Source organism: Otolemur garnettii, unplaced genomic scaffold, assembly GCF_000181295.1.
Source record: "Otolemur garnettii isolate 467f Iridium unplaced genomic scaffold, OtoGar3 scaffold00004, whole genome shotgun sequence".
Lineage (NCBI taxonomy): Eukaryota > Metazoa > Chordata > Mammalia > Primates > Galagidae > Otolemur > Otolemur garnettii.
Genome location: NW_003852399.1, coordinates 34,661,744 through 34,676,604, shown reverse-complemented (window position 1 = coordinate 34,676,604; position 14,861 = coordinate 34,661,744). Strand labels below are relative to the sequence as shown.

The following is a 14,861-nucleotide window of genomic DNA, read 5'->3' as shown; positions in this document are numbered from 1 at the left end:
AGGAAAATTGTTTCGCTTTAAAGTAAGTGTGAATTCTAACTTTATTCACATCATTTCGATAAACTGGCAATATTTAGTAAGTAGAGTGAAAATCTATATGGAAATGGAATTAGAGTAAATGTATAGAGATCTATTAATGATGGTTAACAAATGTAAGGATATTTAAAATTGTTAAAAATTAATGAAAAATGAGATTTAAATAATATTACTAGGTTCTTGGTAACTGAAGAATTTGTTTCTTTTTAAATGTGGTGGTGGAATTGTCCGGAGAGGAAGCACAGCCAAAACATATGCCAAATATTTGGGGATAATAATCTGATCGCCACATTGATAAGCAGGTGTTCGTGCGGATCTTTAGAGTTTTATGCTGCTTTGTCACATAAATAGAAGAAATTATACAAAAACTGGTTTCCCTAGAAGACAAATTTCTAATGTCTTAATCATCTCTACAGGAACTAAACTTCAAGAATGCTGACTTTTATAGTAAACACTCTATCAAGAAGGCATTTAAATAAATACTTTATCAAGAACCCGTTCGATAAATGACTAGTTGTCCTTGCTGTGCTTTACAGAATGTTCTGGTGCTAACAGGATTTGCCCTCAAAGGAGGGAGACACTGGATGATAAATGCAGACACTTGAGATAAAATGCAGAAACAACTCAGTATCAAACTGTGTGATCAGTTCTAGTCAGGGGATTGAGATTTTGTCATGTTTGCCTTACGAAACAGTGAGATGAGGATTGGAAAAGAGTCACTCAAAATTTTTACTCAATCTCAAATATTAACCTTTACCAAAATCCACATGCTTTTGCCTTTTTTCAACTATTATAGCCCTGCCATTTGAGTTCAGTTACTCCTTAGCAATTACAGAATTATCAATAATTTCAATGTAATTGATATTTCAATATTAGCTACTAATGATATAAATCTTTGAAATAGCAACAAAAATAATCCCTTTTAGTTACTACTAACTTGGGCCATATTTGAACAATGATTTAGAGGTGACTTAAATAGTCTCATAAAATCCTTTCCAAACACTTGAGTGATTCTGTGCCCAAGATACGCAGTTGATAGTTTTCATTTCTTACAGTTTCGTTAGTTGAACTTAACATTTCCCCAGATTCCTTTAAAGTTGAATAGTTTAGGGAGGGAACGGTTTGGAACATGAACTCTTAACCCTGTATTGAATGAGGTAATGTAATTAAAACTACCCTCAAAAGAGATTAGACTGAGTGGGTCTCCCTATAAATGAGTGAAAACGTTCATCTACTTTATGAAAATAAATGAAAATTTGTAACTTTAATTCCTTTTTTATGACAAGCTGCCAGGAATGAAACGTAAGATTACATTTAATAATTTTACTCATTACTTATAGAGTAAAATCTTACTTTGCAGTAAAAAGTGATTACTGTTAAGATACCACTGACATTCATTTATGAAACGGATCATTTCCACCAGCCAACTGTGAAAATGAATTTAGATTTCAAAACATTTATGCCGTGGTTAGTTCATTTACTGTGTATCAGGCATTAAGAGGATCAGAAGGCATCACATTTCTGATTCTAAACAGTCATCAAAGTAATAAAGATTTACTGTTTAAAGGAATTATGTATATTCTTTATTATTTTTTTCAGAAAACAGCAAAAATAATTATGGTATCAATGATGGCATACACTGTGTCTTGATTCCTTTTACTACTAGAAGTCCTCCGATCCTTTCAGAGAACTCTCCCTTTTGTTCTTAAACTGCCAGTCAGAGTCATAACTGTATACAGTATTTATGATTTTTTTCCTTCTAAAGAATCTTAAATTGTATTCGGCTTTTGTTTCTTTACCTGAAGTGGTGCATCACCAAAACTTTGCACCTTCCCTGTGAAGTTGAATGGCATTGATGGTGCAGGGGTGGTGTTAGGGAGCAGGGGCGCTCTGCAGGAGAGAGTGCCCATTAGCTGGCCGGCTGGCTGGAACTGCAGCAAGATTTCTTTCTGGTTTCAGCTCTTACCACAGCCCCAAATGCCCTCAGGGTAGAGTGATAATACAATGTATCATCTGAGCCAAGATGCTTTTGAGAGTAAAACTGGACATTATTAATGGCTGGAAAAATAGCAGGAAACCAGGACTGTCCTTGGCAAACCTAAAGGTATGGTTACCCTTCCAAAACAGAGTAGTTAACCTCAGAGCAGTGCTCATTGGTGGGACTTATCACTGCTGGAGCTGAGCATTTGTCATCCTAAACATTCATCTTTAAACATTATTTTAAGTCATTTCGTCAGTATTTGATGGCCTGCTCTATGCAGGAACTTGTGAGTGCTAAGTTGATACAAATAAGTAGGGGAACTTGTCTGTCTCAAATGGCTTAAAACCTAGAGTTGAAACTCTAAAGATGTGAAAGACATTAGTGGGTGAAAGGTAAACGTTAAATGAATCATAGAGACCAGATGCTTTTGGCTTCAAAATGGAAGGTGAGACCACTGTAAGTTGCCTGGTCTGGGAAGTGCCCAGAAAGATGCTAGGACTCATGTAGGGCCTGAAGTAGGTAGAATTCACATATATGGGAAGCAGAGAGGAGATTTCAGAAGAGAGTGGTTGGTGGAGAGTGAATCATGTTCATAGGGAAGTGAATCAAGTTGGTTTGTAGATGGGGGAGAGAGGAGGAGACCATTGTTTAAAAATTGAAGTCAAATTCCATAAGCCTATTGAAGCATAGACTAAGGAGTTTGAACACGACTGAAAATGAAGTCCTGCTGAATGTGTGGAGGCAAGTCAATGATATAAGAAAAGGTGTGTTTTAGAAAGAGTCATTTGGCCGTAATGTGCTTGATTTGTTGAAGTTTGGAGGGAGGAGAAGCTGAAGAAAAGAGTTTGGAGTAGGTGCCTCCGGCAGGTATAGGGTGTAGCAATGGAAATGCAAGGAAGGGAATCACAGGAAGGACAACAGAAGTTGTTGACTGAGCACGGGAAACTCTGAGGGGTGTAAAGGAGAAAGAAGAGTCCAGATGGAGAGCTTGTTAGGGAGGCAAGACCCCAAGTTTCATCTTTGATATGTTGAGTTTCAAGGGATACCTGGATAATTCAAGTCACTATGTTTAACTCTCAATTGGACACAGATTCAAACAGTATAGAAATATAATTCTTCTGCATAGTTTCTGAAAATGTGCACTTTCCAACAACTGTTTCTTCTTCCAAATCATTCTGTAATGGCTGTTAAACTACAGTCAAAACCCCTCATTAGTGAAAGAGGCTGGGAGGCATACTATGACTAACACTCATCTAGAATTTAGTGAACTTGGATTCTAGCCCGTTTCTGCCTTGAACTTTGAAGCCTAAGGTAAGTCATCTAACTTCTCGTTATATCTGGATAAGTTCCTTCATCTGGACAATGAAGGGATTAGGCCACGGTCTTTTCTTGGTTGAAAAGTGTCTTGACTCCATCAAGGGGTGAAGGGCTGCCTTAGTCAAGCTTCTAAAGTCCTGCTAATTTGAAACATGTGACCAGTACTCGTTTTCTATCAAGGCTGTCATAATTGCAATAAACTGGATGGCTTAATGATAGAAGTTTACTATTTTGCAGTCCAGTTAGGTCAGAAATCCAATATGAGTCTCACTGGGCTAAAATCAAAGTGTCACAGGCTGTATTTCTGTCTGGAGGCTCTGGGGGAGAATCCATTTTCTTGCCCTTATAGCTTCTAGAGGCACCTTCATTCCTTGGTGCGTAGACCTCTTCCTCCATCTTCAAAGCCACTCCAGCCAGATCTAATCTTTCCAAGGTCATGTCACTTGAACCTTCTTCTCCATCTTTGTCTTCCACTTTTGACAATCCTTCTGATTGCATAGGGCCCTCCCGAATAACCCAGGATAATCTCCTATCTCAAGGTCCTTGGGGTAACTAAACTTGCGAAGTCTTTGTGCTATGTGACATACACATTCACAGGGTTCTGGGAATTAGGACACGCACATTTTTGAGGGGACATTACTTCGCCTACCACAAAAGCTTATTCTGGGAAAACAGGAAACCATCCTTATTTTTTCCTACTCTGTGTGTTTTACGTAATGTTGAAATCTTATCCATACTTCTGTGCATTATCAATACATGTTGAGATAATTTTTTATTTCTCAAAGCTTAAAATATGGCAGGGATTGTCCCTGAGACATATGTTGAATGATTTTTTAAAAATATCTCAATTCTAACATTCAACAAACATAAAACTTAGCAAGCATGCATATCTTAAGTGGAAAATTGGGGCCACTCCTGTGCCTCAGTGGGGTGCAGACCCCATATACCGAGGGTGGTGGGTTCAAACTCAGCCCCGGCCAGCTAAAACAGCAATGACAACAGCAACAACAACAAAAAAAGCCGGGCGTTGTGGTGGGCACCTGTAGTCCCAGCTACTCAGGGTGAGGCTGAGGCAAGAGAATCGCTTAAGCCCAAGAGTTGGAAGTTGCTGTGAGCTGTGACACAACAGCACTCTACCAAGGGTGACAAAGTGAGAATCTGTCTTGAAAAAAAAAAAGTGGAAAACTACTTTCCCCACTGATATTGAGATGATACTATCACATGTTTGTTTACTTTAGAAAATAATCCATTTCACTGTAAATAGTAAAAGGTTATAAATTAAATTTCAGTATGACATTTTACCTTTTAAAGCTTAAAATGATATCTTTATAAAATGAAAGCTCATTTATAGCCCAACTCATTTTCCTCTTCCCTTGGATTAACTAAAAGGGTATTTCATTGAGTGTTTTAATTTCCGTCTGTAAATAATGACTAAAGTGGTAACTGCCATGGAGTTGTGTTAATCGAAGTTTGTGAAGAGAGGTCCATTACAAGAGGGAGTGTCTTTATTCCTTTGTAACATGCTCAATTAAAATGGAGATATGTCATACTGCTAGAGACAAGTGCCATTACGCCGCAGATAGAAATGTGAGTGAGTATCAAATGGCAAAGTGTTAGTGGATTGCTTTTGTCATGAAAACATTATACTGAAGACACGACTCTAGGTGGGAAAGGGGATTACCAAGGAATTATGTCGTCTTTTTTAATTTCTGGAAAACAATTAATAATCCTAAGAAATATCATAAGAAAAATATAAATTGTTAAGTTACAAAAGATTCCTCAGTAAACTTTTATGTTCATTATTAAAGTAATAATGGGCATTTAGTAAAAAAAGCTCCTAAAAGGATATCATAATAGGGCAGCGCCTGTGGCTCAAAGGAGTAGGGTGCCGGCCCCACATATCATAGGTGGTGGGTTCAGGCTGGCCCCAGTCAAAATATATAAAAAAAAAAAAAAAAAAAGAAATCATAATATTAATTTTTTTTCCTAATGAACTCACCAATATTCCCCTCAGGAAGGGGAAAAAGGAACATGGACACTTTGCATTCCTGCTTGCAACCAGAGCCAATCCAAACTCTGCCTATGCAATTTCTTAATGACACAAGGGAAATGGCCAAACCACAGAGGAAATAGAAAATGCCTTTAACAGTTTCAATTATAAACTTTTCATCATGCAGAAACTGGACAAAGCAAACGGGATGCCCCAGTTGCTTCCTTGGTTTATGTTTGCTTCTTTCTCTAACCCCCTCCCCGGGGTTCCTGGCTCTGTTAGTCGTCCTGGTTCTTTAACAGGAACTGAGTCAAATATCCATAGCATCATTGATCTTCTGTAGTTCTTCAGTTTTGGCTGAGCTATGTTATAGGAGTAGGCAGTAAGAGATGGTTAGGTGGGAGGGTTGTCTACTGAATGGAAAGGGGAACGACCGTGTTTATCTTTTAATTAGTTCTCCAAACTCAATTTCAACACTTAACCATTATAATCTAGTTTGGTAATCAATATTGTATTATACAGAGTAGATGTAAAATGTTAGACATAGGTATGCGTCTGTCATTAGAAAAATACTTGTGAATCATTTTCACTTCTGGACTCATGTATTTATTGTTGCTATCCCAAGATTTAACATTGTATGGTCTCTTTATTGATTATACTTCACTGTTTCCCCAATACAACGTACACATTCTTGAATTTCTGCTCTCATAGTTCACCCTTCTTGAAATGTCCTTTTGCCTCCTCTCCAGATAACCACATCCTTGTCATCCTTCAAAACCCAGCTGTCCTTTTCCCTATATTGTGAAATTTGCTTAACATGCAGCCTATTGTGGTGTCTCCCGTCTTTGCACTTATCCAGTCGAACCATATGTTTTCAGTTATTTGTGTGTGTGTTTCTTGTTTTTCCAGCTAGATGCTAAGAAGATTCTTAGAGGCGGGGATTGTTTGCTATATATCTTTGTTTCCTTGGCACTTTGCCTAATGTTATACAGATTTTAGGTTACTTATAATTTATCAGGATTCTTGGTTGCAAATTGAAGAAACCTGACTCATATACTAGCTCAAGTAATGAACAAAGTCCAGGGATGTGTCTGTCTGAATATTTGGTCATGGCTAGAGAACATTCACAAATTTATCATTTGTGGAATCTGTGCTCTTATTGTTTCTGCTTTCCTTTGTCCTGGCTTTGGTTTGGGGTAGGAGCCTCCTAAATTGTGACTTTGGGTGGTGGAGGAAGAGTTGATCCAGAGGGACTGATGCTTCCTGTCTTTCCAGGACTATCTTGCACTCTGTGCTTATCCCAGACCAATCACCATTGTCAGTAGGAGGTGGTTGGGCCCATGGGCTGGGCCTGAGTGACATGGTCATATCTTAAGCCAGTTGCCATCTCTCTCCACCAGCATATGCACTGAGATTAGAAGGGAGGTGATTCACCATAGGGAAAAGTAGGCTTTTGTACCAGCAGAACAGGAAGTGGATAGAGGACAGGCAAAACTGAGATACCCACTGGGGAGGTCAGCAATTGCTTGCTGATTGACTAGACGTTTTTGTAAGAAAGAATTCAGGTTTGTAGATATTCTGTACTGGTTTTCACCTTCATCTACAATCTTCTACAGTTAGGGTAGTAACACATATTCTCTCAGTGCTTCACAGCCACCCCTGGAGGTAGACGTGAAGATTTGCTGATCGATCAATTGAATACCTCTGTAGGAAGGAAGTCAAGTTCATGCAGACGTGAAGGTGATATGATGTAGGACATTGGCTCCCTGCTGATCAGTCACCTGGGTTGGAAGGCTGTTACTCTCTCAAGTGGAGTAATAACTGTGCTTATGTGTGTGAACTTTTAAATGGGATCTTAAAGTTCACCTGTGGAAGAATGAATGGAATAGTGACGGAATCTCTCATTGTGTACCGTGATGATGTTGGCCAAATGCTTTCACAGTAAAACTCAGTCTCATTATCAACCAATTACGCTACTCCTTGTGTGACTCTGTTTCAGATTCTCTTGCTCAGAGTTATGTTGATGTCAGAAGTTGATTATAAAGCACATGTACAAATGGCAAGCTTTTGTGGTTGCTATTATTTCAAACGTAAGTAATAAGCACACATATTTTTATATATATTTTTTGCCATAAATTGGCAAACAGGGTTTTAACTGCCTATTTTGTGTGGTGTGCTGAGAAGTAACATCAGAGATACTTGAAGTACAGAACCGTAAGTTGTGTGCTGGGCAACTTGCCTGAGACTCAGCCAGTGAGGATCTTAATGACCATAGCAGACAGTGAACAAAGAATGTTAGGAAGATTAATTTCCATGGGAAATTACTCCTGGGAAGGCAAAACTAAGATGCCCATTGGGAAATTCAGTAAAGATTTGCTGATTGATCATTTGAATACCTCTGTAGGGAGGAAATCAAGTTCATGCAGATTCTGTTCCATTTATTCACCTTCATCCCACTTTATGGTGAGACGCTGTGGTAGTATGTTTGGATAAAAACAGATACAATCTTCTATCATTTGAATTTTGTTTAGTGTTGAGTGTGGCTTTCTTAGCTCATTAAGTTTGTTTATATGTGTGGGGGAAAAGAACAAATCAATCATGAATAGAATAGAATGTTCTTTAGAAATCAATGTTCTGAAACTTCTGAGAAACTGAATATTTATGTCAATCAAAAATATTTATGGAGCACTGCTTTAAATTCATCTTTAATCTTTACTTTTTAGAGCTGGAAGACAAGCAAAAATCTACGGCTGGTACCTCTCCGTGTGTTCGTCTGTTCTCACAAATGTTTTAATTGTTCTGACCTTCACATCTTTGGAATTGCTCCGGCCCGGGACGGGGGAGGTGCCTGTTGAGAGCCTTGCTCAACCTGCCCACAGCTCTGCACACAGATGAGGAGGCTCTGCTTATGATGGCCGTGTCCATTCTCTTTGTCCACGTGTTACTCAAAGGAAGAAAAATAATTCAATTATAAAGTTTCCAGTTTAAGCACTACAACCTGCCTTTAATTTATTTAGATCCTAGATGTGCTGTTTTGTCTTTGGCCTAAAAACAAAATTAAAACATGGAAAAATAAAGATCTGTGTGGCAAGTGAGTGTTATTTTTCTTGTCATTTTTTAACTACTACCTCTTTTTCTAGGTAAGTATTGAGAAACTTTTTTGGGGGAAAGTATTTATATTATCAATGTTTTGCAATTGAAAGAGAATGACTTTTTAGTACTAGGTAGTTACAGTTATATGATTTGATTTAAGGCACTTGTACCTATTGACCTTCCTTCCACTTAAAAATGAGTAGAAACTTGGAAATCCAGGTTTGGGAACTCTTTGCATCACTTTTTACTGTTCTTAAAGTTTCAACTAAAAGATAATTCACAAGAGAAACGGACAGAAGCTATGGCAATAGTGCTGGAATGAGAATTTAGCTCATTTTCTTTGAAGAACAATAGAAAGTTAGGGGGAAAGTTATAGAAATATGTGGTATGCTTTGCTTTGTAAGAACCAGTGGTGGTTACACGTGTGGTTCTATTCAGCAATACCCATAGCATTTGAGAATTTGACAGAAATGCAAATTATCTGTTCTTACCTCAGAACTCTGAGAGTGTGGCCCAGCAATCTCTATTTTAACACAATTTCCAAGTGATTTCTTAGCATGCTTAGAACCCCAGGTGAGACAGACTTGCAATGTGTTCAGAAAAATAAGAACTTTAATCACAATTTTATATTTAGACACCCCTAGAAATATATTTCATCACGTAACTACTCAGTGTTTTTTTTGTTTGTTTGTTTGTTTGTTTGTTTGTTTTGGTGGAAAGCAAAGTGGAGTCTCATTTCCACCCTATGGAATCTCCATAGTTGCCCACCTCCCTACATTGACCACCTCCTTAAGTTGACCTAATTTTCATAGACTGGACATGCACCACAGGCACATGTCAGTACAGTAGGCGTCTTCCCTATGTTGACCAGTTTGTTACAGTCCCTAGGGGGATCAATTTATAGAGGTTCTACTGTGTATTTATTATCCAGTTACCCTCCTGTGAGGCCTTTCAGGAGTTCACCTCAGGATATGTTTGTTTATGCATCAGAGTTGTCTCTGGCATAACTGGGAAGCCAAGTCAATGGAGCACAGCAAAGAGGCCCTCAAATCTGAAGAACTAGGTTCAGACCCCACTGAGACAGAGATGAGGTCTCGGGTAACTTTCTAAAGGCTCTATCAACCAAGAGTACATTTTAAACAACAGCAGCGAAAAATACAAAGTACAATGGAAAGACATAAGAGCTCATTAAAAACGAGTTCCAGGAACAAACTCTATATGCTTATTGAGGAAAAACTGCCCAGAAAGTTGATTTTGATTAGGGAAATATTTTTGTACTGTTGCTGTTAAAAAGGTATTTTGTTTACTGTTTTTATCCTATGACCTAAGACCCAGTTTATGTGTCATCTTGGTCCTAGGGAGGAAATTTCATCCATTCCCCATCTCAGGGACTCCCTACTTCCACCTTTTATCTCTGTCTTTCATATTTCAGGATCCTGCAGCCTGGTTTTTGCTCCAACATTCTGTGGCAACTGTTTTTTCTTTTTTCTTTTTTTCCTTTTATTAAGTCATATATACATAGATCATGAATATATTTATGCCTTTGTGGGATTCAATGTGTTAATTATTTGTACAAATTGGAGTGTTTACATCCTACTAATTAACATAGCTTTCACCTCATTTATTTACTCACAGTGTTAAGACATTCGTGTTCTATATTTGATAGATTTGCCTTGTACCCTTGGAATATGCTCCATAGGTGGGGTCCCACCATTAGCCCTCCCTCTATCAAACCCCTTCCCTCCTTCATCCTGTGCTATAGTTGTGATTCACCTTTCATATGAAAGTGTGAGTGATTAGAAATTGGTTTCATAGTACTGAGCACATTGACAACTGTTTTCTTAAAGGTCATCAGTGCCTTCTCCCCAGTGCACTGGCTTCTCATCTGGCCGGAGCTCCATGCAGGTTTGGGCTTGACTGAACATCTTCTGCCTCTTGGAACTAGATGGTTTAGGGTCATTCCTTTAATTGAATTCTCTTCTCTGCCTTGCTCTCAAAAACAGGAGTTCCCCAAGGTTTTCTACTCCGTCCCATTTTCTTCTCTCTTAGCACTTTTTTCTTTAACAAATGAATCATCTACTCCCACCAATTTCATTTAGCTTCACTTATCCTGCTGAATGGGTACCCCTCAATCTCTTTCTCCATGCTTAAGCTTCCAAGCTTCTCAGTTTCAACATATCTAAACTAGAACAGAATACTGTCTTTACAAATTATCTTTTTCCCATGTATTCATTTATTAAACAAATATTGGCTGAGGGGCACTTTCTACCAGGCAGTGTTCTCTGTTCTAAGGATACAGCAGTGAACAAAATGGGTGAGGCTCCTGCTTTCATAAAGCTTAATTTCCAATGGAGGAAAGCAGATGACAAGCAATGGACTAATGATATGGGGGTTAAGTACTCTGAAGAGGGGGCTACTTTTCATAGAAGGTGGTCTGGATGTGATCAGGCAGCATTGCTGTCAGACATCTGAAGCTACTGAGTGACTGAGCTTTAGGGATATCATGAATAGAAACCATTTGAGTATCTGAAAGGCTAAAAGCACAGGCTGTGTGCTCAAAAAGGTCATGACTCTGATGTCTGGAAATTTAGTGTTACCGGATGCCTGGTCATGTATCAAGCATGACCATGGGAACCGGACTGGGGAAGGATCGCTGTGGGTCACCTCACGTTCTGAATCATTGGTTAATTAAATCAGAAACTTAATAATCAATTTTACTGTACATATTTGTGGGGGTGTATGTGCATGAGGCTGTGTATATACATGTGAGGGTGTGGTATTTTCCTGCCAATCTAGGATCCATCTGGAATGCTACTGTTGGGATCTGAAACACTGAAAAATATTTTTATATTCTAATAATTACAACCACCCTTTATTTATTCTAGTGTAGTTGAAGCAACTGGAACATTAGTTTTCTGTGAATTATCTAGATTCCATCCCTCTTTCTCTGTTTTTCTTTTTTTTGTCTCGTCCATGGGCACCTTCTGGAATTTTTGTTTTTCATTCACGTTTGCCTCAGGAGAATTAAAAGGGGACAAAAACTTCTCAGAATGCTGTTAGTTGAATCCAGAGGAGAAAGACTTGCTAGATCCAGCTATAAAGTATTAATATTTTTCTATAATCAAGCTACTAAAAATATTTCTTATGTTTGGACTATTATGTTAAAAAGCATTATTTTCTTTACATAAATATATTTATTAGTGAGGATTACTTAGTTTTAAATAAAGGTCTTAACTTTTTCACTTGATAAAGCTTCTAAAATCTCTAAAAGAACACTCAGAGCTTTCACTGTATTTGTTCATAAAATACGTCTTTGGATGTTCCTTGTTGTCTAGGTTATTTTCTGGACTGCAGCTGTGATTAAATAAATGGCTGGAAGTCACTTGTTCTTGCTGAAGAATTGTTTTGTCTCTTGGCGCAGAGAAAGTCTCTGCGCAGCTGACTGCGAATCCACAGCCGCTGCTTGGGAGGATTCTGCGGCGGCAGCGCTGTCAGGGCACACCAGGACTTTTAAAAGGTCCTCATCCCACTAGGGACCCCTGGGAGGCCAGAGGAGCCACCTGGGGGCAGGAGGTCCGGGCAGAGAGTGGGCAGGCAGAGATGCGCGGGCAGAGAGTGGAGACGGTCAGCAGGGCGGCCCTGCACCCGCCGTGGGTGTGAGGGACGCCGGGGAGGAGCTGCTACACTCAGACAGCAGCGCTGCCTCGGAAGGTGGGACGGGCCAGGCACAGATCTAGCATCTCCCAGAGTCGGGCTACCAAGGGCAGCTGAGAGATCTGGCAAATTCAAAGGCAAGTGTTGGGCCTGGATAAGAGAGTTAGGGCCAGTCAATGCAGACTCAGGCCCTGGGAGCCGGTCAGCAGGACGCCGGTCACGGCCACAGGCAGACAGCATGAGGCGGTGGGGGTGGGGGGGGTGGGGGATGGCGCTACACCGCGCGGGAGCTCCCAAGGGCCACCTGATGGGAAATTACCGCCTTTTATTCGTATAAATATGTGATAGGAAGAAGAGGAGTGTGTTGGAAGGTGGAGAAGCCGGCTCATAGCCGTGACTCTGTTAGTAAAGTTAGAAAAAGCCTCTAGTCACTTTAATTACAACGTCTGGGATTACTGTCTGTTGTGGCTGAAGAAAGCAGGGCATATGTGTGGTTTATCTTTCCAAATAGAGGACAAAAAAGTGCATTTAAAATGCATTAGTCAACAATTAATGACCTAGTACACGGTGGGGAGTGGGGGGAGAGAAGGGAAGAAGGTGGGGGAAGGGAAGAGCAGAGAGAGGAAAGGGGGAGCGGTGGGGGTCTCCCTGTGCGACACACCTTTTGGGGGCAAGACACAAACAAGTACAAGAGGGACTTTCCCTAACAAATGCAGTAAGTGTAACCTGGTTTCTTGTACCCTCAATGAATCCCCAACAATAATAAAAAAAAAAAAAATGCATCAGTTAAAAAAGAAAGTACTACTTAAAAGAATAAAATATCCATATTCTACTAAGTGATTTTCATTTCATGTTTACAGTTGTTTATCTAACAAATTTTTCATGCTACTTCTCAGAGGGAAGACATATCTAAACTTAGGAATGGACACAGCATTAAAGAGCTATTAATCTGATCCTGTCACAAAGACCAGAGAGGGATTCCTTCAAAATAAGTCAGATCAAACTCTTCTGCTCAAATCCTGGAAGCCTCACTTTCAATGTCCTATGTCCCCTGCCTTATGGCTCTTACCTTAGACTTTCAGGCTTATTTCCCCACGTTCCTCAGGAAGTCCATCCCTGGCCATCCTTGTTAAAATGATGAGGCCTACCCAGCAGCACCAAAGCCCTTCCCTTCTGTTTCTCTCATCCCTCTTTTCCTTTTATCTCACTCTATAGTTTATTGATACCTAACTAGTTTTATTTATTGTCTGTCTTCCTCCGCTATAATGTAAACTCCATGAGGGCAGGGCAGGGATTTTTCACACTAACACTTTATTACACAATTTCCCAATCACACAGAAAAGAGCACATTTGGCTTATGCTCTTCTGCTTATGGCACTGGGACTGTAGACAAGTTTCCACACCTCTCTGAGCCTCTGTCTCTGTAACGCGGAACAGAGTAACCTCTCTCTCTTTTCTGTTCCAAGGGAACAGAATGGTGGAAGAATTTTACAATGAATACCCATACACGCACCGCCTAGATTCTATAATTAACATTTCATTATGTTTGCCTTATATATATATCTATTCATCCCTTCATTCAGCTATGAGTCCATTTTACTTTTGATGCACTTTGCAGTAAGTTGAGGACACGGGTATATTTATTTCCCTTCTAATTTTGGCTCTTCCTAACAAAAGCTCAATACTTTTCTTGCTTATATTCGTACTCCATATGCACAAATTTACATGATTTTGGCCAAGGCATTCCCAAGCCTTTATCAAGAGATGGAACGTTACTAACACCTCCACAGGTTCACCCATGTCTCTCCACTGGAAGGTTGCTGGATTTTACAGATAAAAACATAATATTCCAGAGCAATTTGAATTTCAGCAAAAAATTACATCTTCAGTATAATAATGTCATAAATAGGCATGGAGAATAGCTAAACTAATAAATTCTTTGTATATCTGAAAATTCTAAATTTACTGAGAACCTTATACTTTATTTGGCAACCCTACTTTCTAGTAAATTCCTGCCCACTTCAGAGGTAACCATTATTCTGATTTTTTTCCTTGATAGATTTTGCTTGTTTTAAGAGCAAAACTCCATTTGAAAGGAATCAGACAATAAATATTCTTTTCTGTAAGCCTCGTTTTTTTTTTTTTTTTCACTCAGCATAATGTTTTCAGGATTCCTCCATATTGTTGCACATGTCACGAGTTTGCTCCTTTTTATTACTGAATAATATTCCATAATAGAGTTGGAATGTAGCTTGTTTACTCATTCTCCATCTTGAGCCTTTGTCTACTATGAATAAAGTGCTATGAACCACAATGCATAGGAATAGTCACTGGCTGCCAGGGAAGCCCTAGAGAAAGCCCAGACTCCTTAACATGCCTCATAGGTCCCCGATTGTGTAGCTTTTCTTACCTTTTCCCTGGTCTCACCTCTAGCCACTCTTTCCTTGAGCTCAGGTCTCTGTGGCCATCATCCTGCAGCTCCCGTGCTGCTCCCCTTTGGGCCTTGCTGTGCAGTTCTTATAATTGGAACACAGCTTCTGGTTTCTGCCTTCTGGCTCCTGGCACATTTTGCTTATGCTAGTCTACTTATGGCACTGTGACCACAGGCAAGTTTCTGTACCTCTCTGAGCCTCTGTCTCTGTAACATACAACAGAGCAACCTCTCTCTCTGTAACATAGAAAACAGTCCCCAGTCTCGGCACCTGTGGCTCAAGTGGCTAAGGTGCCAGCCACATATACCTAAGGTGGCAGGTTCGAATCCAGCCCGGGCCCACCAAACAACAATGATGG

General features: G+C 39.6%; 1 protein-coding gene across 2 annotated transcripts in view; it reads left to right on the top strand.

The window, feature by feature from the left end:
• LRRC69 (leucine rich repeat containing 69) overlaps positions 1-8,205 on the top strand; it is a 95,352-nt gene extending 87,147 nt beyond the window's left edge. For both annotated transcript variants that reach the window (XM_023517449.1, XM_003782567.2), the window contains one exon: positions 8,048-8,205. In XM_023517449.1, coding sequence (XP_023373217.1) covers positions 8,048-8,179 — 132 coding nt within the window. In that variant the 3' untranslated portion in view covers positions 8,180-8,205. The remainder of the gene's footprint in view (positions 1-8,047) is intronic.
• The last annotated feature ends 6,656 nt before the right edge of the window (positions 8,206-14,861 follow it).